General features: G+C 39.8%; 1 protein-coding gene across 1 annotated transcript in view; it reads right to left on the reverse strand.

The window, feature by feature from the left end:
* The window catches only part of CRIM1 (cysteine rich transmembrane BMP regulator 1), a 187,729-nt gene that overhangs the window by 149,055 nt on the left and 11,078 nt on the right, over window positions 1-27,596 (reverse strand). The window contains exon 2 of the mRNA XM_075708174.1: window positions 24,382-24,555. Within this exon, the coding sequence (XP_075564289.1) occupies window positions 24,382-24,555 (174 nt within the window). The remainder of the gene's footprint in view (window positions 1-24,381; window positions 24,556-27,596) is intronic.

The following is a 27,596-nucleotide window of genomic DNA, read 5'->3' on the forward strand; positions in this document are numbered from 1 at the left end:
TCACATTGCTCAGTGGTATCTTCTGCACTTTCCCTGTCACTGATTCACATCATCCTGAAAGACAATTTTCCTTAAGAGTGACACTTTTCCATTCACAGTGACAGGCATTCTCCTCAACCGCTCTTGAGCAGCAGAAGCATCTTGCAGCCTTCTCATGGCTGTCTTATTCTTACCTAGGACCACAGCTACAGCGTTACAATTTTTCTTAGTGACTGTCTTCTTCACCTTCTCCCTGTTCTTCTTAAAACTGTACATAACTTACACATCTTTTCTCAGTTATCCTCTTCAGTCATGTTATTAACACCTCTTCTGTTACTTCCATTCCTAGACCTTTCTGCACACCACACCAGCTACCATCACACCTCAACCTTTCCTCTTTCATTCTCACCCAGGCCTTAACCTGTCAACTTTATAATCTATGTCGTTTCTCTCTTCTGTTTACATATCTAAACCATCCAACTCTTGGCCATGCCACTGCCCGCTTCTTTCTTTAATCAAAGTTCCCATTAACTGGCATCACTGCATTTCTTACTTGCCCATTTCAGTTTTCAGCCCCTTTGCACAAGGTTAACAAAAAGCATATACACACATGGACGCTTGTCTAGTATGAAGGAAGGCACTTCTGTACAGATGTTTTCAGAGAGAAGCAGCAGATAAAAGTGAACTTTTGTTAAGCAGTGTTTGCCTCTCAATATTCAAGCAGAAAGTCTTAAGTTTTCTGTTCTTTGAATTTTGCTTTCTCATAGCTACATTCTGGTTTAAAATTAACTTGGAGTGAAGGAAGCCCCTTAGAGCCTTGCCCTCCAAAATACTACCATGAGACAGCATCTCATTTACTTCAGTCCTTGCTGGAGTTAACAGAGGTTTCCATCCATGTTTAATAAAAAAAAAAAAATTGTCTGAGAAAGCTTGTTTGCTTCTCAGGGTTCACTATAACTACATCAGTAACTGTAACATGGAGCAGTTTTACCAGGCATGACAACACCAGAAAAGCCTGAACTGAGTAAAATACTACTGAGGATGTTCAATAGCTCTGCAGCAGAGGGGACAACTAGTATTTTAGAAAGCATTTTTGCTTTTGTTAATGCAAGCAAAGTCTGTAAGATAAGCAAGCAGTGATTTGCTTAAAATACAGTGACTCAAGCCATCAAGAATCATGTTTGAAAGCACTGAAAGGAAATAATGATTCCAGCCTCTACTGATAGAAAGCCCAGTACATGCAGCTCTCGGGGGTGGGGGAGGGGGGAATTGCACAAAATTTCCATGTCTCACTGGGATACAATCATTAGGGGACTAAGAAAAACTTCTACAAAACTTTTCAGTTAATGAAATGAACATCTAACACCTTAAGTTACTCAGAATTAAGCATCTGAAGACATCTGGAGTCAACAGAATTAATTAATGAACAAGCGTATTAGGATCATTGTGGGTGGGGAAGGAGGATGAATTCAGAGGCAAACAAAACCCAAAGCATTTGAAAATGCCTGTGTAAATGTTTCTAGGAAATTACCACAAGGAAAATTTCTCTAAAACAAGTTTCAAAAAACTATTTTATTATTGAAAGGGCTCTCTTGGGCTTATGAAAAAAGAAGAAAAATATTTTTAAATATAGAGCAACAGTATTCGTTACTGCAGTACTGTATGAAACAAACATAATAAGAAAGTAGAAATCAAGGATGGATAATACTGGTCAAATTTTAAATTTTCATTATTTCCAGTGAGGCCAAGGACACAAATATGGTCTCTAAATCATATTAATACTACCTTGTCTTAACAAGCTAGCACTTATCAGCTAAGCTGTGACAAGAAATGACAGGGTGCCTACTCTGTCCCAAATGCAAATTCTAACTAAACTTACTGCAAATGCAAATAAAAATTTGTAAGCTAAGCACCTGGACAAGAGCAGTTACGATTTATTCGGCTGACATTCAGCTACTATCAGATCACATATCCCCACGTCTTAGAAAGAGAAAGTAAATCTGATTACAGAAGGATTCAAAAAGCTTTGAGTGTGACAAACACTCAACATTGTTAGTAAATAATCAGCAAGATTTAAGTGCAGATCTAAGACACTTTCATACACACTTCCATGGACACTTCATGAAACAATTCCCTCCTCCACTAGAAAAAGCTATGCTTTAAGATCATATGTGGATAAGTAGAGCTGCTGATGAGAAATATTCTTACTGTGAAAGGAACAGGAGAATATGCTGTAAGGAAGAAAGCCAGCCAAGAAAGGCAGCAGCCTAGGGAAAGTAATTTCTTGGATTATCTTAAAGAAATGGACAATTGTAGATCCAAGACAAGAGAAGGGAAGAATTAAAGACAGGATGATTAACTTAGCACCATTCAACTTGAAAAGCAAACATACATTTTCATCTAGACACTGTAGTCCTATTACAGGACTGCTAAAATTAAAAGATCAACAATTTTTTTTTCTTCAGTTCATTTGGTACACTTACCAGCATTTGCTGTATAGAGAATTTCATTGATGGGTCAGTTGTACTTCCTCTCTAAAGTGCTTTGAGGGGAGCTCAAGTGCATCCTCTTCCTCAATCTTTGAAGTGTTTACCTGTACCACCAGCTTTGAAAGTAAAAGGCAACAGGCAGGCAATGCAGAGACAGGAATGAGGCTGAGTACAATATTATATTACTCAAAAAATATTTTAGTGTTGCTGTTCAACTTACAGGGACACAAAGTCCTTTTTTTTTCCCTTTTTTTTTTTTTAAACCAAGACTTTAGATACTATTTAAAAGTTACTATTTAAAATTGACATTTTGGAATTAAGTCAGCAATATATCAGTTGACAAGAATATAAGAACAGATAATCTGAAATCATATACATTATATACACATATACGTAAAACAAAGAGGATTCTTAATGAATAAAATCATTGGTGTGCTATAACAAAAAGCAACTGGAAAACTCCCAATATTAAATCAAACAGAATCACTATTGGGTATTAAGAACTAATGGGAGCACATTATAATAGGAATGATGATGAGTGTGGAATTATGAGAAATAATTAATTATGTCTGTATAAACACGTCAGTGTAAAAAGAATTCAAACAGTTGTGGAAATACTATAGATGAAGACTAAGACCAGCAAAGATTTGTCCACAATGTGGGGCGGGAAGAAAGTATTTAATGGACAAAAAGTGAGATTCACATCAAATATTTTATATTCCAAAAGTGACTATAAAAAAATAATGCTACTCTGTGGTCTGTCACAATTATTAATAAAGTTATTTCCAAACCCCAAAAATTAAATCTGCAGGATGAAGTGTTTCACACGAGTATTAAAAAGAACTAGCAAGTAGCCAATTTTGACTGCTTCTGTTTATGTTACTCGTCTTCATGTTAAAAGGACGAGCGTGCTGCAAAAGCATGAGAATGAGGTTGCTTCTGAGCTGATGACTGCAACTAAGGAAATTTCCACCATACTAAAATGTTAGGAAGCTCTCCGAGCGCTTGGTTTTCGTAGTATATATTACAGGTCTGCTGACCTAGCAAAAGTAACCTGCTTCTTATCTAACATAGAACTTAAAGAAAATAAGGAAATCTGACTTTTTTTAAAAAAAAATAAATCTAACTGGCAGACAGGCTGCACAATACTGGAGGATCTAAATATGACTATGCAAGAGCAAAATACTGGGAATTAATTCAGTTTAGCCTCCATCTCTTCTCTATAAGGAAGAGACAGAAAAAGGTAGTGGTTGTTGCTTCTCCTACCTTCTCCAACTGTTGGGGTTTTTTTTGTTTTTAGGGGGCTTAGGGGTTTTTTGTTGTTGTCTTTTTTAAAGTTAAATATAGTTTTACAATTTTCATGACTAAACTCTAAAAATAGGTTTAAGATTTTTTTTTTTCTTGACCATGTAAGTATAGAAACAAAAGTATTATAAACAGTGATAAAACTTATCCTGTACTTCCACATGCAATTAGCAAGGAGAAGTTTTGGCGTAATATTGAAGTGGGAACATTTCATAGTTTCTGGGGAAATACAGCACAGAATAAAGCAGATGACTTGACTAGAGGGGAAAGATATTATTTTGGAGAATGGTGAACTTCTCCCTAAAATGTTAACTCTAGAGGTGAATTAAGTGAAACTTCAGAATATAAAGCTCCCTCTACTAGCTGAGAAAAAGTCAACACAAATGTTAGTATGTAAAAGAAAGTGACTGCAGGCAGAAAACTGTAATATGTAAAATGAACAAGAAAACTAAAGAGATTCATAGTTTCCATCATGTTTGTTGACTAACCAAGAGAAGCTTCCAAATCAAGCTATCAACAATATAACCTGGATTATAATAATCTCCTATTTGCTACAACAGAAGCTTCAGAAGTGAAAACTACAGTGCATCAATACCATAATTTGCATTGGACACTGGCTCATGATTCAGCACCTGTCTTCCAGGCAAAGGCTGGAAATATGGCAATACAAAAATTCAGTATCCTCTGCGGAGGAGCTTCAACCCTGTGTGCATCAGAAACCCAAAATCTCTCTCATTATAAATGTCTAGAAAGTGAGTCAGGGACAATTTTCAACATTTATCTCCTCTTCCCCGATTCTTAAATTCTTGATCCATCATTGTTTTCTTAATGCTATTCCCTCCTTTTAACTGTTATTTCCTGGTTTATGGATTAAGAATTCAAAACCGAGATGCAGTTAAATACCGATGCGGCCAGGACCTGCGGTGGGAGCAGGTGAGCGAGTTGACTCAGACAGCGGTCATCTTTGCTTCCACTCCTACACAAGACTCACTGCAGAACAGTAAGAATTGCACATATCTACATATCTTCTCAAGCCACAGACAGTGGAAGTCTCAATCGTGTCATCTTTTTTTGGACATTAAGAACCACATTCCGCTTATGAACTTTTTAATAGCAGAGAGAAAACTGTATGACATGGCTATAAAAGAGATACTTCATGTTTTCACAGATAAAACATCTGTACATTTAGCATCCCTTTTGCTAAGTCTTAAGGGGGCAGGGAAGGCAACAACCACTTATTACACTTGAAAAAATAACTCTACCATTGCCTTTAGGGAAGAAGGTCAATGCATTCATAGGCACAAGCAGAGCGTCTCAAAACTTTTGGAAAGCACAGTTCTTGCTTGGCTCATTTGTTCTTGCACAGTTCTTTGTATCAGCTGCAGCTCCACTACCAAGGAGCCGCTGCAGGCCTGTCCCCCTCAGATGAGAGGAACGGCTGTCAGTAGTTTCTGCAAAAGCTCGCAGTCCATAACTGCAGCCTGTTCTTCGTCTCCCACCCTGGCCAAATGGAGCAAAGCAGGGCCACAGGAGGAAGAGCCATGGTACTGCTCTTGAACACTCTGTGATGCCCTTGGATCCAGCAAAACTTTGTGAGCCTCGAAAAGCCACACTGAGAAACGCTTTTCTGCAAGAGTTATGATCACAACATGATCACTTGGCATGTACAGCATTAATGATAGAGCTTTAATGGAAAGTGGACTTCAGATAGCCTTCTTGGGAAGCAAACTCATTTATAAAGGTCTAAATACACACAGCACTAACTGACAGTTACTTCCTCAAAAACTATCTGAAAGTGATGCTGGGTTTGGTGTGGGTTTTGTTTGGTTGTTTGATTTTTTGTTTTTATTCCAAAGAAAATTCCCTTTTAAGGGACTTACCTTCTCCAGTGCCAACGAATCCACAGGCTCAAGACTGATGGAAGCCAGGGACTGCAGAGCTGATAGACTTAATCCACCTGCTAAAAAGGATCATGCTGGAGCTGGTAAGAACCACTGGCTGCACAGTCCGAGTCTAATTTACTTAACCCAGTATGAAGTCCCTACAAAACTTTATTGTCTAGCTTCTTGGCCAGGCAGAGTCACAGAAGAAATACGAAGCCAACAGCCTAGGGTAACACCAGTCCCTAAGGGGGCACAAGACAAGACAAGACCAGACCAGACCAATGTGATGCACTGCTCCCCAAAGGCACTCTCATACATAACCAGAAAAAGAATGTCCCACATCAAGCTATATTGCAGAATTAAAACACGTACATCCCAGTCAGCAATTTCATCTACTGTGAACTGGAAAAAGAACTGCAAGGCTGAAATTAAACTTCTTCATACAGAAGCTGGCACAAGAACAGTTCAAATAAGAACTCTTTTCTCCCCAGGCTGACAAGCCCACAGCCATAATCTGGACGTACGAACCAGCACTGTCAGTCTTCTCTGCCTCTTGTTTCAGAACAACTAAAGGATCACCATTATTTCAGGAATTCAGAAGCACCCTTTCTAAATAAAGCCCACTGCACTCATACAGTCTCAGTCCAACCCTGTACATCAGGACAAAACAGTGTTCTTAAGCCAAGCCCCTCTTCAAGCAAGCGTGTCTCCCAATCTCACAGGCAGACATCACACAGTGTTTCACACTCTCCAAAACAAGGCCTCATGTAACCCAAGGCTGATAGCACAAGGTATTTTTTTCCTCACTGTGGATTTCCAGCTCCTCTCTCTAAACAGAGAAAACCCATCAGGACCCCCCACAAGACCTCTGCCACAAAGGAGAGCTTCTCTTCTACGTTAGTCATCCTCTCATCAACAGGACAGAAATACACCTTTATCTCTAATACTGCTTCTCTGAATGCATACTCCACAGCTATCTTTTGAATTGTACTCAGGGTATTATCAGTAAAACAGTATTTTCAGTGTCTCCACATGCCCACAACATTTTTTTCCCCCCCCAACAGTCCCCTTCGCCACCACTATACGCTTTGGGACTCCGAACTCTTCAGCATCTGAGGGCTGGCAAGGATTGCTTAAGAAGTTATTTTCTCTCTACATCACTGCAACAGCTACATCAGAAATCATCATCGCTTCAAAACAATCAACAAAATTGGGATGTTACATCCAGGCATCACTCTTGCTCACAGTTCATCTGCTTAGTACAAGCTTGCTTTCATCACTAGTTTAGTATGCTAGGCTGTACGCTGCCTTAAATGACAGTATTAAGATTCACCAGGCATCACACAGATCTTGCATATCGGAGCTCTCAAGTTGCCAAGGTCCAACCACCAGCTATTTTCAACATGGCATAGCAAAGCACAGTCAACACATTTCTTTCTGAAAGGAAGACTGCTTTCTATGCACAATTTTTAAAGAAATGTCAAGTTCTAATTAACAACAACAACAAAATTTCATACTTCTGCTATTCAAATGGCTATGACCGTAATAACCAACCTCCTCATAAGCTTTCAAGAAACTGAAGGCATGTATTAGAGATAAGTAATTTTCAAAAAGAAGTCTATATTATGCATAAATACTCACAGCATTTACACCACAAATAAAGCATGCTGAATCACCTCTGTGGTATTGGTTTGTAGGTAGCCATTATATGGAGCTGGATGATGTGAATAGGATACAAGAGAGAAACTATACGCATAATTCTGAACACCAAGATGCATTTCTGTCAGCGTAGTATATTTTTAAAAATAGATTTACATTAAAAACAGATGACTTTTTGGTATTTGGGGGTTTTACTTGAACTTACCTTCCTATGATAAACAAGCCTACAGCCAAAGTAGCACCTTCCTGCAAACTACCCTAATTTTTGGCTGAATTTCTTTCCTTCACAGTACCTTCTTCAGCGTTTCCTTATGCATTCCACAAAGACTCTTCAGTCAAACACTAATGATTTTAAAGGAATGGTAAAAACAAACCAGCTTCAGACACATGTACCAATAAAGAGCTTTTTAAGGTAGGCCACACTGCCTGCATTTGACAGCCTAAGATCTCGTTCCTTAAAAAACCAAACCAATGCTGTCCAAAGTAGAATGAGAGTTACACCTAGCACCACTCAGAGCAGAAGTTCCCAAACATCCATACCAGGTCCTCAAAGTAGTGCTGCAGAGTTAGACAATGGCTGCAATAGCACTTGCATTTCCTGATTAGCTGTTCAGAGCAGATCCATGGAGAATGAAGCAAGGAATGAGGTGCCCATGAGGTGTGAGCATGCCCAAGATCATCAGAAGAGAGGACCATTTGATGCAGGGAGGCTGGAGAAAAGATGGTTAGAAGTAGGTACAGTAAATGCGTTAGAAAGTCAAAGGAGTAAGAAGGTCATGCACAGCTGACTGTAGCACTGGAAGAAAATTAGAAGTGGGGAGAAACTTTTTGCATGTGAACTTTTAGCTGGACTTGCTGAGAAATAAGACACTTGTACAATTCCTCCAAGACACTACATTCAAAAGGTCATTCTCATTCATGTGATTATTCCAGAACTGCAAAATAAAGCTATAAACTAACCATCAGGTACCCAACAAATGGAATAAGCTGACACCCCTTCATATTTCTTCATAGGCAAACAGAAGTATCTGTATTAACTGCCCTGTTGCAGCAGAGCGTCAACTGTATACAAAATTCAGAAGAGGTATCACATTCTGGTAAGTGATTCTAACCCCTTTCGAAAACCTTAATCAAGTTGCTTTGAAATCTGATACTTCAATTTTAACCAATTAATAATTAAACTCCAAATTGAAATATCTAGAAGATGTTCCTAAAATACAGCACCTAAAGAAACTCATACTGTTGCTTTTAGATTTGTCATTCAGTATTTATCAGACTCATTACGAGGCCTCCACCCATCGAGGTCTTCATTAGAAGAGATGGTATACTTATAAAGTAGATCACAAGGATGTGGATGTCTTCTGGCTTGGTCCCAGTGTATCCCCAAATGCAAGATGAGGACTGTACCCCAAGGATTACAATATGCAAACATACAATAACAACTGCAGAATTTATGTCCCCACACCCAGGACCTAGACAGCCCTCTATTAGTAAATACAGGCAGGCAATAGCCCTATTCTTGGGCTGTTCTCAGCCACCTCCCCAGCTGCTCTGTAAGTCAAAGCAGCAATAAAACGAAGCTAAAATATTGAGTGGATGACAAGCATATTACAATCAAAGACTAGCACTAAGAGAAGAGGAACCTTATTAAAGACAGTCATTAACAGGTATGGCTTCAAGATACACTTGTTTCCAAGTGGTAACTTTATTCAGCCACAAACATCTCACCAACCGAAATGAGTCACTCCACAACACTGCAAGCTTCCAACACTCAAAAATCACGCCTTCCACCGTAGGTTAAACTCAGATTCACCATCTCCATGCCCCTGCCACTGCTGCCACTCCTTATAATGCATTCCTCTTAAACATCACTTTGTCATCTCCTCATGTCTGATCTATTAACAATAGAAACAAGAAACAGGGAAAGAAGAGTTATGTGTTGACACCTAAATGCAACTAAATGCTAGCAATTGCTTTGAATAGCAGGCTTTTCAGAAGTGGTAGAAGTCTGAACAAAAGGATATAGAGTGTTGAAAGCCCTGCACGTTTCCCACAACAACCAATAGGAGCCCTATTAGGATAGCATCTAAGCATCCCTACCAACGTCTATTCTCATTGCACTATAGCTGAAAAGTATTTTCAATGTATTCAGATGAAGAATCACGACACAGAAAGACATCCACAGAACAGATGCAGGGGTTCTGCCACCTAGTGGCATCTAAAGCCTCAAATTATGTTTCTACCATATTATTATTACCTTTTTTTTTTTTTTAAACTGGAAGCATTTAACAGCACAGAATACGATAGAGAACAAATGATTTCACTAGCATTGAAATTACCAAGCCTGAATTGCACTCTGTAGCACCCAAGATAATGAGAGTTTCAATTGAAGCTTTTCTAGCTGTTGGATACTCATAGCATATTTCTCTTCATCCCTCCTGCAGCTCCTGTAAATTCTCTGCTGCCTAGTATTGAAGTTGATGACATTTTGTATAGTCTCTCTCATAGTCAGCTGCCCATGTTCAAGTACTTGCAGTATTATAATACCTTTGAGCTCCCTTATCCATTTGTCATAACTGCTGGAATCTGATAAATCTCAAAAGTAATCCTGGGCAGGAAACAGGGAGAGACTGAGAGACAAAACCAGCAGAATGATAAAAGCCTCATTTCCTCATGACACCGTGCATCGCAGTTTGTCAATAAAGAATCTTTGTTGGCCCCAACAGCTTAAGGGATTCCCCTGCCCAGTTCACAGCATGGACCCGCAGCATGCCATGTCAAAGCAACAGGGACAGGGACACAGAGGCAGGAACTCCTTAAGGCAAGGAGCTAGCAGAAACCACCCTTTTTGCCAGGCCATAAACTCAAAAGCCCCCCTTCCCACTTGGGATTGAAAGCCAAAAGCACTTTAGTGCCTAAACTAGGTCAGTCTTTGTTTACACAAAACACAGATGAGAAAGGAAGTATCACTCATTCAACTTAGTCAGGATCGGTCCAAACCACCGGACTACAAAGCACAGAGCAGCATACGGTGTCTCTTTTTCTTCTTTCTTTTTAAGAAACGAAATCTTACCAAAGGCACAGTCAGAGAACACACCTCACACACACACAGCCAGGTTAACAAACAACTCTCTTCTGTGCAAGACGGATATGCTTCCTCCATGGGAGTTTTGACAACATAATTTGAAATAATCTCATACTCTTGCTAGGCTCTACCCTTACAGAAGCTTTAGGTTCCAGCCCCCATTTGTCAACTTTTGTAACCCTGGTAAGCCATGAGTACTTTTGGGCTACATCTACTACAGATTCCTTCGTAAATAACAAACAGGTTTGGATATTTTCATTTCAGTCCAGAAAAAAAACACCCACAAAACAAAAACAAACACCACCACCACCCCCAAAACATAAGCAAGATCACAAACACTATACAGCTGTATGTACTATCCTTCTCACATTTTTCCTTTGCCTTCTCAATTTTTTTCCTCCAGCTCTGTAGCAATCCCTCCACTCCCCCCAAAGTTCCTTAGCTGTAGCCTATGGCCATTTTCCCCCTGAACAGGTGGAGAAGAAAAAGAAAAAAGAAAAGGAAAAAAGAAAAAAAAAAAAGAAAGGAAGATCTGCCACAGGAGACCACAGGTGAGCCAATACTGCAGAGCCAGCAATGATTCACAGATGTCTGCTGGACTTCTATCAGAAAACAAAAGGAGAAGGTTTCGGCAAGTTTCATTTCTTGCTCTGTATTCCACAGATTTGAATTTCAGCTGTGTAAGGTATAGCTGTAAAACAAGCATGTAAGAACTACCACGCTGATGAAAAGAGGTGCACGTGTACCTTGATGTGAAAACGTTTGATCACTCAGTGATGAGTTTTGTGGACTGCAGCTGTAAAGACACACTAGATCTCTGCTAGAAAGCAAAGCTCTTTTCCTTGTCAACAAACTAGTAGCTTTCACAGCAGTAGTCCCTATGATCGAGAAGGAAAGCAGAGATCCTTGGAATAAATGTGTTGGCAAAGCAATACCTCACAAATGTAGGACTGTGAGTAAAAGCCAGACACAGACTGCTTCTGTCTGCAGCCTCCTGAACCAAACTGGTGATGGCTCAGCACAGAAAGCGTTAGGCTTTCTTACAGTGAGTGTTCATGCTCTAGTCTACGTGTAGAAAGCTACTCACATTACTGGAACGTTGTGGTATCGTTCAAAAGAAGTGAGGGATGTGCTATAGTGAAAGTACATCTTTATCTCAGTTTTCAGGTTTCACTTAATCTCACTTCACAAGTTAATACTGAACAGCTTTGTCAAAACTCAGCTACAACCCAAGGAACTTGCAGAGCACAGTAGTAAACCACAGACCCTTACAAAGGGACAATCCTCATAAGGGAATGTTAATTAGAGGTTGACCAGAGTCCTCATTTATGCCTCATTTCAACAAATGCGTGTGCTCTCGACAGAATGGCACAGATGCCACTAGGTTGTTTTCAGGCAGTATCGACGTGTATCATCTCTTTAGATGGTGCTAGCTCCCACAGACCTGGTTTGGGAATCTCAGTACCATGCTACAGAGTTTTTAAAAGACTAAGGAAATGCACTTTTTTAATCTTGATAGAGTTAGAATAATTTTATGCAGTAATACAAACTTCTAAAACAGCACACTTTGTACGTTGAGGAGGGCATCAATTTTCTTCTTCCCTCATTTCTATGAGTCTCTAGAGCTGCACCTCAGACTCAGTCTTTAGACTTTATGCACATCGTACTTTGTAAGAGATCCAGACCTATCAGTGAATCAGTCAGTTCACCTGTTCCTTTATAAGCAATGGAGCCCCACAGTCCAGGTATAGCCCTTGAGTCAGCACCCGAGTCCCATCCACCCCTGGTTACTTGTATGTTCTCCCAAAATTCTACTTTCCTTAAGAACTCAATTTTTTTTGCTTAATACACCTAAAGTCACATAAGGAACAGCATAAGCAGACTGATCTGTCAAGCATTTTATCTCTCCAACACTAGGAGGAGATGTCTGGGAAAAAGAAAAAAAAAAAAAAAAAGTAGTTTCTTTCTCATTTCAGCTTCTAGGAAAGATGGGATGAGGAGTCCTGCCTTATTCTACTCCTCTTATTCAGGACTTCCGGGAGCTGCTCGCATCCTGTTCAGCAACAGATCCAGTTTAAGGAGGCATGATTTAGCTCCCGATAGCTCTGTAGCTCTAGCACATGAGTTCCAGGCTCAAGGTGTTTGTCCTTCTACCCAGTGCACCTACTTTGCATGACACTGAAGCCCCACCAGAAGGTATCCAGTTATTGCAAACTGGAAGCTGAAAGCAGTAGCTTGCACACAGAGGGCAGGTAAGGACTGGATGCTTAGAACAGTGTCGCAGACTAAATTATATGCTCTAACTCTATGGCTGATGAGGCAGTACAGAGTACAAGACTTTTAAAAAGCAGCAGCATTAAGATTGCTGTTTTAGTTTTGTCGCATGTGATCTATCCAGGTAAGGAATACCCACACTGCCCACAAGCTATAACAGCACAATAATTAGAAAAAGGTGTTTTAACGGAGTTATTTTATGTCTTGTTTCCTATCCAACATTCCACTATGGTATATCAGTCACAAGTTTATTGGACAATTTTTGATGTTTGAAGTAGTTCTCTTCAGAAGCATCCGGACTGGCTTTTCAAAATACAGTATTTTTACTGAAGTTGTAAAATCGTGATAGTCATCTTCTAACCAGGCTTCTAAAAACATACAAGAGATTAAGAACTCATGTTCCGAACTCTCATAAAGCAACAAATACGTTTTACAGAAAGACCCAAAGCAGAAAGATGAAACGTGCTGCTTCCAGCATTATTGTGTCCCCTATCCACTTCTACAAGAAGTCTGCAATGACAGCTAAGGAGAAAAGAGATCAGACCTACACATGTGAGTGTGCTGAAGAGCTGGAAGCCCCAGCTCAGATGGCTAGAATGTCAGGCATTTCCTCCACTACACTATGTGACTGCATCTACTCGCCAGAGGTCAAAAGCAGATTTGAGTTTCCAGTTTTAGGGTAGGGGTTTTGTTTGTTTGTTTTAAAACAAGGGAGTGTTTTCTTTGCCCTTCTAAAGTTATATGCTAGTGCCAAACGTGCTTAACATTTCACTTATTAGTACATTCATTTATAGAGGCTGCGACTCTGGCATATGTATCTGACAAGTCATTTAAATTCTAGCACCTTAAATTATGTAGATTGGTTTGTCACCATGACAACAATTTTCACATGTCTCTAGAACAAAGTTGAACGTACACAAGTACTATTTGTTCTCTCCCTAACTGAAGCTAGGAGTTAGTGAAAGCTTTACCTCTTCTGGACAGAAAGGCAGAATTTACATCTTGTAACATAAGTTGACATAACATATCTGATTCTAGATGAGCTATTTAATGTACATCATATAAGCTACTCCATGAGCGAGAAAGGAAGTTTTCTTGGATTTGAACAGCAAGAATTTAAAGAAACACTTTGAATAAACACCTGAGGGAATCTAGAACAACAGGGAAGAGAACACGTGTGGGAACTGAGGACGGGGCAGAGCTATTCCCTGTCACACTAAGGCTAAGAATGCCTTTGGCTGGGTTTTGGGTTTGGTTTGGAGGCGGGGGGGGAGGTGGTGGTGGTGGTTTTTTTTGTTTCATTGGTGGTTTTTTGGGTTTTGTTTTTTTGGTGGGGTTGGTTTGTTTGTTCATTTTGGAGAAAGCCATTCAACTTCGAGGTCAGTGCTTCACCTATGAAACACCCACTCTCTCCCCAAGTATTTTTGTAGAGGAATCCTCTATAAATAACTAGAAGCACAAACATGTGTCCAGAAAATATATGAACAGATAGATGCCCCAGCATTTGGAGCACAGACATTTTATTTTTAAGCATCCACAGAGGGCACACACATATCACCTACACTCAGGTCCAGTGCATAAGGATACTGGCCAGAGTACCATCTCACTGCAGTGTCACCAGGAAAGGTGGAGCTGAGTCCTGAAAAGCCCATTTACAACTACTTTCCATACCCTTAAACAGATGTTTGGACTTTTGTTTATACTGTCAGCCGTGCCCCGCTAACACTCTGGTGTAGGGTGAGAAATTCTTCTTGGAGGTCTTTGTAAGAGGAACTTGTAAAAAAAGTTTCATGCAGGGGGTTTTCTGGGGGGCAAACGGGTACCATCAAGCAACACCTGCTCATATTGAACTTAGAAGGGCAGAGCAACAGGCAAACAGGAATAATAGGCTCCAAATAAAATTTCTTGCCTAGGTCATTAGATCAGACTGTCAGTGACTGATTACAGCTATACAGACTGAAGCAGTCATGGCTACAGGAAAACCTGAAATGGTTTTGCATACACATACCCCTTTTAAAAAAGGGAAGGGCAGATTACAGATTTGTCACATAGCATCAGCCAGACCTAATGCTACTAGATCAATAAGGATTGATAACCTGGAGAAGAAAGGTTAGTAATGCAGCCTGCCCTAAACAAAAAAACAAAACAAAACAAAAAATATTCCACCCAACCCCATGGGAAGATAAGAAGTAGTTAGGCACACATCTGAAGATATTCAGACATGATTGTTAATTGTTGTAATAGTAGTGCTCTTCTCCGAAGGTGTACCTCTATCAGAAAAATAATCACACCCAGTAATAATGGAAGGGCAGTTTCCTAGAGAGGTGCCTCGCAGCTAGACCTGATTAGGTATTCACTTGACACAGAAGGAAACTTTGCCATTTCTAGGAAAGAAAATGGTCCCAGACTAAGTATCCCATTCCCAGTGTTGCTGGAAATGGGTAACAGCAATGGGATGAAGGAAGAGGAACAGAAGCAGGCCAAGTCTTCCACTTGAAATAATTCACAACATACACTAAACAGACTAACCAACGGAGCAAGTGGTACAAGTGCTCAATGCACAACTCCATGATAGATCTAGGACAGCATCTGACTTACAACATTATTTTCCAGAGGTTATTACACTGAAGTCTTTGATACACTTCTGCTGAAATGGGGAAACAAACTAGAGACTTTCCCTGCAGATCAGCACCACGGCTGGCAGCAGTGCTGAGAGGAGCCATTGGTAGAAGATGATGGGGGCATGAGCTCAGCTAGACCCCAAAAGTTTCACCAGTATTTAAAACTCCCCTGCATTTACCAGCATAGAAAAACCAACAGCAAAAAGGCATGTCAAGTCCCATGTTAGATAAGTTAACGTACAGAACACTAAATACTATTATAATTTAAAAAAAACAAAACCAAACGTGCATTTGGTAAGGGAGTCATTTTGTTTTTCTTATCACACTACTATCACAATTCCATTACAAATACTAATCATTTTGCTTTCTTACAGAGCAAATATTTTACATTTGCAAATTATTTGATAGGGACATCTATTACTGTATTAATTAGCAAGTACTTTTGTATATGGAGGGAAGAAGTGTTTCATCTTCTAGTAGTGAATACAGATAAAAAACAGGCTCATACATATTTTTGGAATGTTTAAGTTGCAAAGTATTGACTGAGTTAAATTCTCATGCATTTTGAGAAGGGTATGGTTGAAACAGCTATACGAGTATCCTTGCTCAACTTAAAAGCTGCTGGGGCAAACCAAGCTTATTAAGCATCCGATCTGCAGCCTGGTCTGAAGTAGAGCCAACAGAAGTGCTCCAGAAACACTATTCTTTTTTTCCTTTCCCCTCCCACCTTCCCCTCTGCAAACCGTTATCCAGCTTCACCAAAGTTTCTCCAAAACCTGACTGGTTCACAGGATCTCGCTTCGACTCTAATCTCCATCCATCCACCTTAGAGACAAACATTTTGCTGGTAACGCTTCATTCTGTTGCACAGAAAAGTTAGTCTGATGCTGTGGAAGCTGCATAGTGGTTTGTTCTATTTAGAAAACAACAACAACAAAACTTCACAAAATAATTCAAGCCCTAAATTTGGAGGCAAAGAGCTAAAATAGTTTGTCACCATGCTATACAACCATTCACAATTACAAAGTGTTGGTACATCATTCTTTTAAAGAGACAACTGTGAAGTCTACTGGAGGTGATCAAACAAAAAAGGTAACTTAATTTTCCAATAAATTGTTCCTCATTATTTATAGAGACATTACCATTGTATTAAAATTGTCATATTGACCAGTATGTCACTGACACCACTATCGCTGGATACATTCATCCAACACTCAGTTATCTCTGTCAGCATCAACACTGCATATATCCAAACAAGACTTGCCCTATCAAATCAAGACCTGTGACCCAAGACACCAAGTGCCACAGGAATATAGCTTCCTGTTAGTATGTGACATTAGCCTAATGTTTACACACCATTCCATCTGAGATCTTTGCTCAGGTCTCTTCTGCCACGTGTAGATAAATTTTGCTCCTTAAAATCAACACTGCATCTGGAAATGTTCTGCTAGAAGTCGCCTGCTCCATTTTCTCTCTGTTCCCCAACTTTAACAGAAGTTAAGGTCAAGCATTCATTAAAACCTGTAACTTGCCACTACAGTTAAAGTGGACATACTTCAGCACAGCCTACTTGCCAACACGGAAAAGAATATTTGGAAGACACTGAACTTATCAAAGCAAGACCTTACCAGCTGTAAGATACCTGTCCTGTTCTTTTCCTTCTCTTATAGAGGCTCCAGGTACAACAAGTTATCTTCTATTCACTTTCAGATGAATGCAGGTAAGCATATGAAACAGAAAAGGCAAGAAGAATGCTCCTTTGTCTCTAAGAACAACCACGCTTTGACCATCCGCATCTGACTGCTAGCTCTTAAGGATGCATTTGTCACACAGTCCTACCCCAAGGCCTACAGTTAAGGTTACGCTTCTGTCCACAGCAATCTTGGAAACTACAAGTTTGAAGGAAACTGAAGTGTCACAAATTGAAGATCCAGTACCCTCCCCATAAGCACGACATACCCAAGGAATTTGGATGTAGAAGAAGAAAGGCAAGGGTGGCATCTGCACAGCAGCTTACAGGAGCAAATGTAGCACAGAAGGAAAATAAGCTCAGTTACTACACAGTAGAAACAACACACATTTACATAAAATGGCAAGAAAAAAAACCCAGAAGTGTAAAGATACAGTATTAGTTACAATTGTAATTTCTGTGATGCTAACACTTCAAGGTTTGTTTTTTTAACCAGCTGCTCAGAGTTTTCTTCAATCTTCCCTCCTAACAGTTTCTGCAATGCAGTTTTTCTCCCCCATTGATACAAACAGCATTATTCATCATCTAATTAAGCCTAAAATTAGGTATTCAGCCACATCAACACAGAAATATGAAAGTCAGTTTTTGCTTTTGATATCTTTCTGAAACTTCTGCAGGGTTTTCTTACTGTTAGCTTGAAATTTCATGGCACAGATGTTCTCATCTTAAAAATAGGACATGCCAAAAGAGCCAATACGTTAGGAAAAGCTCATACTTCCTTCATCAGTGAACAGTTCTCTGAGGAGCTAGAGTCAGAAAAGTTACAAGTCCTGCAAATTTAATACCGCTCTGTTATGCTGTGAGGGCAACTGCACCACCAGATGTGCCACTGTCACAAGACCCTCAATATCAATTAATTGGTGAGTTCGCCTCCCTTTTGGTTTTTGGAAGATTTCTCTGTGTATTCAAGTTTATATCAGTATTCCTAATCTGTACTATCTCCACATCAAATGGTTTTTCCTTCTGTAGCTATGCATTCAGAAACAAAGCCTGAAAGCTATACTGCTGTTTTCCTCTGTGTTTTATGTGAAAATTTCCCTTCAAATGCATTTACTTGGCTCTCACAAGCATGTTCAAGGGTAAAATCTGGACCTTTGCCACAACTGCATTCCTCATTGCAAATACATGCCAACCTTCAAAGTTCAGTTATTTGAGCAAAAACATACGTTAATTGTTATGCGACAGGAGTGGAAAGTGTATCAGATTAAGCACATTTGAAAGTATTTCACTCCCCTCCTTGCCTAATAATTCAGCATAAAGTTGGATTTATTCTGTTCTAGTTTTTCAACATAGCTGCAGCCATTAAGACCACACAAGTGAAGTTTAACACAAAATCAGACTTAACAACAACCAAACAAGCATTCACAATAAAGTTACCTTCTCATATTTGTTATTCCAGGACTGGTCTAACAGGTATTGCAACATTTGCCAGTATAAAGTTATTCAGTTACATGTAAAAATACTGGAATGCAAGGGGTATGTTGCAATAAGCCAGCTTAATAGATACCAGTGACTTAAAAGGCCTTTTCCTTTCACCTATGAAGGACAGCAGTGAACAGTTTAGAAAGGTGCAAGCCAGGTAACCAAGAAGCAACTCTTAAAATAAGAGTTTCAATAACTGCATCAGCAGCAGGTTTTACATGCAGAGAGAGATGCAAGTGAAGGGTGTTCATTTACCTAAAGCATTAATCTCATCTTTCATCAAAAAAGGTACAAATTTTATCCTTCACATATATTCTGAATAAAGACTGGGCTTAATTTTGACATGGAAAATGTTTATGCTTTTGGTAGAGTATGCACTGATAAAGGAAGTTGATTGGTTTCTCCCCTTACAGTTCAAGCATACACCGAGAGAACTTGAGACACACAAAAGCACCACCTTTGCTATGGCTGGTGGCACTTATGCTCTCTGTGGCCTCTGCCCCATGACTTTCCCCCCACTTCCAAGAGGGAAGAGGAGATAGCTGTTCAAGCAGGGAACATTTTTTAAAGAGCGAGTTACCATTCCAAAGACCTGCCACTGCCTCTGGAGGGAAAAGGCTGCAAGGAACGCTACCTTCCCACAGCTCACACGAGCACAGATCCTGACCTGCTCTTGTAGAGGAGGACGAACAGGCTCAAGAATATCCTTAGGTTCCTGTTCCTTAAAGCTCTGCTGGGCTATCTGAATTGCTGCCAGAGCCTAGCATAGAGGGAGAGAAAGAAGATCCCAGAACTAGAATACAGTCTTCGAAACTACTGAGCCTAGGTCACTTCAGATACTGACTTTCTAGTGACTCTTCATATGTGCTAGGCAAGATTTTGAGATAATGGGACTGGCACTAGACAACAAGTTTTCAATGCTACTACCTACCAATGCCCTGCAAATGTATCTTGATAAAAAAAAATTACATCCCCTTTCATTTCCCTCCCCCCCAATCCTCAGTGTCTCACACACAGTCTGAAGAACTGACTCTTCTGTACCATCTGCAGCTAATTCTTAGCAGATCACAACTACAAGAATGAGTAGATGCAACTTATTAGACTTTTGCCTTTACTGTGGCTCAGCAGACAGATGGCATCTCGTCACTTTTCACCCTCTGGCTGTATTTTCCACAGTCCACTTCAGCAGTCCAGGTTCAACCAGGCCGTCATCATCAGCAGTCTCCTGAATAGAAACAAGCTTTCCAAGCTCAAGAACACAGGATTTCCTGAACCATATCACAGCAGGCACTCATCAAGACAATAACCAAAAGCATTTTAAACAAACAAACAAACAAAAAAACCCACCCCAACACATGAATCTATTATTATTTAGGTATGTGATAGCTTTTCCAGACAGTTTCTTTCTAGCCCCAAATGTGTGCATTTCCTCACAGTAGGATGGTTCACAACCTCTGTACAAACCTTCTATATGAAAAGTCACTGACGCTCCATGCAGAGAAGCAGGCACTTTAAGCCTGGTAATAGAGTTGCGAGACCTCTAAGGCATAAGCGAGCTTTATGCTATATGATAATCTGTTCAAGTAACAAGTCTTTGAACATTTGCAGTTCATCTACACGAAGATTAATTAGAAGTTAGCTACCAATCCTTTCAAATGTATCTAACCCTACTATTTTGCATGAAAACAAGAGCATGGGGTGGGGACAACAACTGCCTTCAGTACCTGTATTTCTGAGACACCACATTAGCCTCTCTACTTCCTTGCAAATAGACATCAGCATCTCTACAGAAATTACATACATTTGAGTAAAGATTAAAACAGACTCTCCTCATTACAGGCTTCCCCAGTTCAGGGCAGAGCAAGGCTTTGGGAGACAAAATAAAGAACATGGCTTTCAGGTCCTGTCAATTAGCTCTAAGCAACATGACATTAGAACCCATGCAGCCTGATTTTGGGAAGGAAGGACAGACAGCTGTCTTATTTGCCTCATGTGGCTTGTTTAAGTCAAGTGGGGTGCAAACTATGAAATAGGTAGGCAAAGAAAGCAAGAAAAGGAGGCAGGGAAAAGTAAAGGTAGGAATAAATATGAGGAGCCCAGGAAGGCAGGCAGACACGAGCCAATAGGGAAAGAAAAATCCTGTATGAAGCTAACAAGAGAAAACTTTGGGTTAGCTGAGTAAGCAAGCTAGAACTGACATCAAGCCCAGAAGGGAAGACCACACACAGCCTGAAAAGCTTAAGACAAACTAGATAAAAAAACCCCAAAACAAAACAAGATGATTAGAGAGGTACTTGAAAGGAAAGGTGCAAGCACAAAAAGACACAAGAAACCAAAGTACATGCAAAAGCCATGACCCCTTAGCATATACACATTCACATCTGGAAATGGGACTCCAGATTTTGGCTCACCGCTTGTTATTTGCCAGGTATTTATGGAACAGATTCCACATCTGCAGGCAAAGGTAGCTTTGAGTGAGCCATACAGGTTGATAGAGCTAGCAACTGCAGCTAACGCTATGCATTAGCACCAGCATCTCCTATGCATGGACCTATGTATACTTGGTATGTTTGGGACAGCTAACTGCACCCTTCCTTCTTCTTTCAAGGAAACAACAAAAAAAAAAATCCAACAAAACAAATGAGAGAGGAAGAAAAAAAGAAAAGCCACAGAACTCATTTTAATCAGAACAGCAAAACACACTGATCTAGCACCACTGGCCTCTATAATACCCTTACCTGAACTGCTCAGGAAACCGCAAGAGAGGTCCTCAGTTAAATGAATTTACACAGCCTGAGATAACGTGTCATAGCCATGCAACTTTAATGAAATTACTCAAGCCAGAATTTCTCTAGATGCCATTGTATACTACTAATTTTCTAGGTTTCAATTTGTCAAATATTCTGTAAAGTTATAAATCTATTTCAGCTGTGCTTTTAAGAAGAGTGCTACAAAAAAGAAGTTCACTTCATAGATGCTCCCCCTTCCCAATTACCTCCATAATTAGATGGAAAGCTACCTGACCCATTTTTCCCCTCAGCAGGATGGGGTTAAGTATCTTCTCATGCCTCAGTTGTGTCATGGAAGCTCATCAACATGTGAATGATACAGAAACTTAAAATGAGTATCAGAAATCTTGCAGGGTGACGCATGTCACGGAAAAACACAAAACATTCTCAATTGCTTAGTCAGTATCCTCAAGTAGAAAACACATGGAAGAAGCTGCTTAGGTGGCACTTTCATTCTTTAAGTTTTCTTCCGAAACTCTGACTATGGTGTATCCATCATTTAGGTGCTCAACTTACGTCTTTTTAATCATACTGTGTATTTAATTATCCATATCAAGTGTGGTAAGCAGAGGGAAGTTAGACTACCCTCTCTTAGTCCCACTTCCCATGGCAGCAGATTCTATTAGAGTATTTCAAGATTTAAATTACTAGCTTTAAATTTTCCTGCTATTATCTTTAACAGACAAGCCAAAAGAACAAAGTATACATCAGTAATTAAGATTTTCCTGAAATCCAAAGTAGACATATTTAACGGATCTTATGAATCATGCCTTTTTACATGACACTAAAGTTTAAGACCCAGCATGCCTTGAAGAAACTGAAAGATTTCTCTATTTTAACATGCTCAAAGAGCCCCTGGTTTGCATACTACCTAAGCCATGTTTCAGGTGGACTTTCCCAAAATGGATGAATTAACTTTCAGACTATAAACTCTGAAAGCCTGAACTAGTTGAACAGCAAATACTGGCTCAGACACGCCGAAGTGGCTATCCCATTATACCCAAGAGACTTGGCTTGCTTACCAAACAAGAGATGTGGCAAGCGCAAGGGGAAAAAAGTTATTCTTCTTTTCCATTACCTTAGGTACAGGACAAAGTATACATTTTAATTACCAAAAGAAGTAGTAATGCATTTAAAGAAACAACCTCCATAAGCAGTTAGCCCTCAATTCCCAATCCGAATTAGAGAAAGAAGGAATAAGCATTTACAGTGCAAAACACAGTAGGCAGATTTGACTGACTACTGATGTCAAATCCAGGCAAATCAAAGCTATGCTAGGACTTCTGCCCTTCTATTAGGAAATACAGATGGCTTTAACTTCAAACACTTCTCGGTGGTAGGGCTTGACAGTCTGAGGATGCAAATGCAAATTCACATTCTTATAAGCTGGACTGTTAAAACACCCAAGTTATAACTGCCAGATTTCTGGTATTTAAGGGTACCGTTGTTGTTTCATCACTCGCATCAACTATCCTTCCTATCTGTGAAGGATTAAAAATCAACAGGTCCTAAACTCTTCTACTGGTGCCCTGTAGTCTGAGGCTTTGGAATAACACCCTCCCCACTCCCCCAAACAAGAAATAAAACCAAGAAAACAAATAAACAAAAAAGAAAATTACACCTCTAAAAAACAACTGCACCATCACTGTCATACCACACAGTTTACATGTAGAATATTGTTACCTCGTGGCTAGGCTTAAAATTGTATTCTTTTTAAAATAGGAATTTAGCCAAAACAGGATGTTGCTGAAGGAAAGCTACTCCAAGAATCAACCTGCTTTGGCTTTGCCATTCCACAAACTAAGTCCATGTCTCCCAAGTCTGCAAAAAAACAAAAAGGCATCCCACAGCATATTTCCTTAACAAGTTAAACACATGATGCATTGTCATGCCAATAGAAGTCCTACTGAACTACTACAGACTGACACACATTCACAAGTAAAAAAAGAAGTGGTGAGTAAGGTTATTTAAGAACCCACATATACTACCGCCCACTACCACAGTAACAAACAAAAGGCCAAAGGTTGTGCCTCTCCTCTTCCTAGAGCTAAAAAAAAAAAAAAAACCACAAAAAAACCACACAAAGCACTTGTGTGCCTTTAGTGACCAACATAATTACCAATGATAATGAACATGTTTCTGCCAACTGCATTTTTCGCACAAGGTCTCCTTGTTTAAAGTCCGTAGCTCGAAAACAATTTTCTTACCACAAAAGGAATGATAGATGACATCAGATCACACTTCCTTAACTCAAAGATTGTAACTTTAAATATGGTTAGTAGCCTTATAAATATGTTTACTTTTGCAATATGACTTTAAACATCGGTTTAAAGCGGACTAATTAAGAAGGTTCACACCACTAATCAACTTTTGCATGTTCCTAGACACTTTGGAAAATAAACAGTAATTACAGCATCATAGAAAGGGCCCGAGATCAAACATTTGATAGCTGTTCAAAATACACCATGGGAATTTAATTACAACTGCATATATTTGAGCCAACTCATTTCCAGTTCAGCCATAAGCAAGACACCCCCCCCCCCCCAAACATCATGTATGTGTCAGAAGCATAAACATATATGGCCTAATGCAAGTCTAATCAAAGGAACACGGAAACTGAAAAATACGAGCATTAAAGTAATGCTATATTATGTAAACCTGAAGAAAACAGCAATTCATACATTCATATAAGAAAAGATACAGATTTAATCAACAACTACTCCTTTTTCTATGCCTTTGCTATTAAAACCCACTGTGTTTATTCATGGTTCAGTCACATCAATACATCTAAAGAGAGTTTTCCACACTGCTTTACAACTAAAGATACACAAAGGTAGCTACCGTGAACTATAAACAGAACAGTTTTAGTCATAAAATCTGCAAGCATCGTAACACACAAAGCGCGAAGTGTTAGTTTCTTCCATTCTTAAACCTACGCGTTTGGAAGGCCAAGCTTACTGAAGTCCTATCTTCCTTTAAAACATACGACTCTCTTCTGGAAAGCACAAGACCACAAGTATCTGAAACCACCCAAGTCATCCTAAAACATATTAAACTAGACCCTAGCTTTTCATCAAATGCACAGAAAAATTACTAACTCTGAATTACCAAAGACAAGTGCTTACCTTCAATCCTTTTTAAGGCCGACAGGCAAGTATCCCGGCTTGGAAATTCAAATGGATTATTACAGGTCCGAATGGTGGCACATTCACATTTCCCGTTGATTATGTTACAACCTGTTATAAGGTTTTCATTGCACGGTTCAAATCCAAGAAGCTGATCATCATCCCAGTTTTCATCTAAAATAAACAAACAAACTCACTTACTATTGGATTTCGGCTGCAGTATACAAATTCAGCTGCTTTGGAGTTGGGTGTGATTTACTTCAAGTTCAACATAGTGCTAAACAGAAGATAACAGATTTTAAAAAAAAATAATGAATTAGCCTAAACTGTGGGATTTGCCAAATACCATGTTTCGCAGCTGTTCTATTGCCCATTTTGCTACAGCTACTGCAATTGTTTACTTCCATCTGTATGAAAAACTATGACGTCTCAGGGAAATGCATAGCTGTAGTACCAATGAGCGCTATTCTAACTGAAATAACTTTTACAGATACTTGAAGTTATATTTATCATGGAAGTGAGAATGTTGGACAGAATCTAAAGCTGTTCTAGAAGTCAAAATTGAGTCAGAAAGAGAACATTCTAAACCCAATTAAAAAATACATCACATAAAAAGTTATCTCTGTGGAGTGAATTCTATTACAAAAATACTGCAAGATGCCAGGCCTTTGATTCTGTAATATGACCAAAAGTGAGTTTTCCAGCACTCCTGGATTACCATCCATACTCTAGGAGAATCGTTCAAGTACATCGTGTTCCTTGCCGTCAAGGGGCAGGGGGACAGTTGGGCTGGAACAAGTCTCTCTGCTCAAATAATTCTGCTCCTTTTGAATCAGTCCCGTCAAATGTGTATAACTCATGATCCCACTGTACAACTGCCCATTTTCCTTTCAGAAAGAGGCTACATGCAACAAGATTTTTTTTTTTCCTCCAGGAAGTGATAAATCCAGTCAATTCAGAGTTCCACCAAGATTACCAGTCCTACAAAATCTCAGCTTCCTTAGGTCAAGTGGATGTACAACACCATCCCACCGACTCAGAAGTTTAAGCAAGATACATGCTTTTTATACAGGACTGAAGAAAATAAACTAGGCATTAGGTATTCTTCGCTATAGAGTGCCAGATCATTTTGCAACCTTGTGTGTCTACCAAAACAAGTACTACACAATAGTCACACAGATAGTCCACTGACTTCTAGCAATGGCAAAAGGAAAAAATATCTATTTTCAATCTCTACATCCTTATATTTCACAGCAGCTTTCACATTGTGCCGTCTAACAGTTCACCCCAGTTTTACATACTATCAACAAGCAAGTTTCCAATACATATCCTTCCAAGAAACACTTCAAAAAAAGTTAAGACATCTTCCAGCTGTGAAGAGTGGGGTTTTCTGTTGGGGTTATCAGAAGCTGTCCTCCAGCATGGGAAGCCACAGCCAAACACAAACTGTTTGTCATTCAGTAGTCTGACACTCAATAGAAGTCTAAAAACTGATAGAAAATAACAGTATCTACACACACACACACACACTGAGGTTGACATGTAAGTACTGTCCACCCACAGAAACATGCAGAATATCCGCTAACCTGCAATTTTTCCTGTTTTGGGGAAAAAACCCAACCAACACCTGGAAAGAGTTGTTTACCAGTTAAGTACTGTACATGATCTATAGCAAGTGCCACAGCAGATTCTCACAGGTATGCACAACCTGTACAACCACCTGCTTGCTTTCTGTTATAAGTTGGCAAAGTACCCTGCTGACAAAAAGCACTGAATAAACAACTAAGTCAATTTTAGACATGAAGAAGGGAACCTCTGTGGGAACCTCATGGCTCTTCTACTCCATAAAAACAGCAAAGGAAGAGCAGTCATTAACCCCAGGAAGTAATTTGCGCTTTTTTTTTTTTTTTTTTGAGTTAAAGTTAAGCTATCATCCCATACAGCAACTGTATCAATAAAAGTCAAAGGAAGTGTAGAAGTTCCTCAAGAGAAACTATTAAAATTCTTTCAAGAGAAGATGTTGCTTCAGCAATGCTTGGGACACTTTCATCATGAGGAGGCCATGCATGCAGAGGCAGGGGGGAAGGGGGTTGGAGGGGGAATCATGAGAATTTGGAGAACAATAATACATCCTGTTTTTGAGCAGCCGGAATACAGCCTGGACAATTTGTATTTTACAAAGCACAGCAGTAATCCATGTAATGACAAGAACAAAAGGGGCTATAGCTACGCTCCAAGATTGGCATTCCAAATTCTGCAACCGCAGGGACCACAGCTTCATCCAGATCAGTCTGTTTAACGCTCTTAAGAAAATGGTTTGAACCGCTACTTGTTTCTGACACACGGGCTCTCCTCCCCTAGCACAGTGCGCAGGCCCGCAGCTTTGCCGGCCCGTGCGGCAGCGCACCCTTGCCCCTGGCTCCCTAAAGCTGCTCTAGCCACCAGCCTCCCGAGACCAGTGCAGTGCAGGTGGGGCACGCAGGTGCTGATGACAGCACACTTCTGCTTTTCCAGCACACCAGTTCAGAGCATTTGTGAGTTTTTGCCCTGTGGTATTTCAGCACTAGATCACGTCAAGGCTGACAGAGAGATCAGCAGAGCCCCCGTTGCAAGAGAACTGCTCACCTCACGTAAGGTGGGACCCACCTGGCATGGAAAGCAGAGCCATCCCTCACTCACGGCAGAATGCCCCAATGCAGACGCACCACACACCATGGCATTACTCACAATATTATCTGATTTCCAGAACAGATCAGTGTTTGATATCTCACCTGCCACATCTCATGGCTTTTCAGATGGGAGCAGAAAAGGAGGTACACAGGAAGCGGATGGCCCAATACTAGGTGCACCTGAAGTCTTCGGTGCCACACCCCTCAAAAATTAGCTTAGTAGCCATTAAGAGGATGCAAGAGAAATCCCTCAGGAATACTTGCAGTCTATACATCTAACATGCTGAATCTTGAAACAAGGTATTTTTCATTACTGTGAGTGAATACAAAAGAGTCACATTCAGACAGGAAGAATGCAAATCCAGTTCTAGCCTGGACGTCTTTTACCAGACTGCTTTTCACAGAGTTTCATTTAGAAACTAGATTTCTATCAATGAAGGAGCAAACATGTAACAAGAGCTTAGTTTAGTTTAGTAAATCAATGCAAAGTCTAGCATCATCTTTCACACAGACTTAATGAGACTCCTTTTCCTAGTTGATTTTGTC

This window comes from Pelecanus crispus, chromosome 3, assembly GCF_030463565.1.
Source record: "Pelecanus crispus isolate bPelCri1 chromosome 3, bPelCri1.pri, whole genome shotgun sequence".
NCBI classification, from domain to species: domain Eukaryota; kingdom Metazoa; phylum Chordata; class Aves; order Pelecaniformes; family Pelecanidae; genus Pelecanus; species Pelecanus crispus.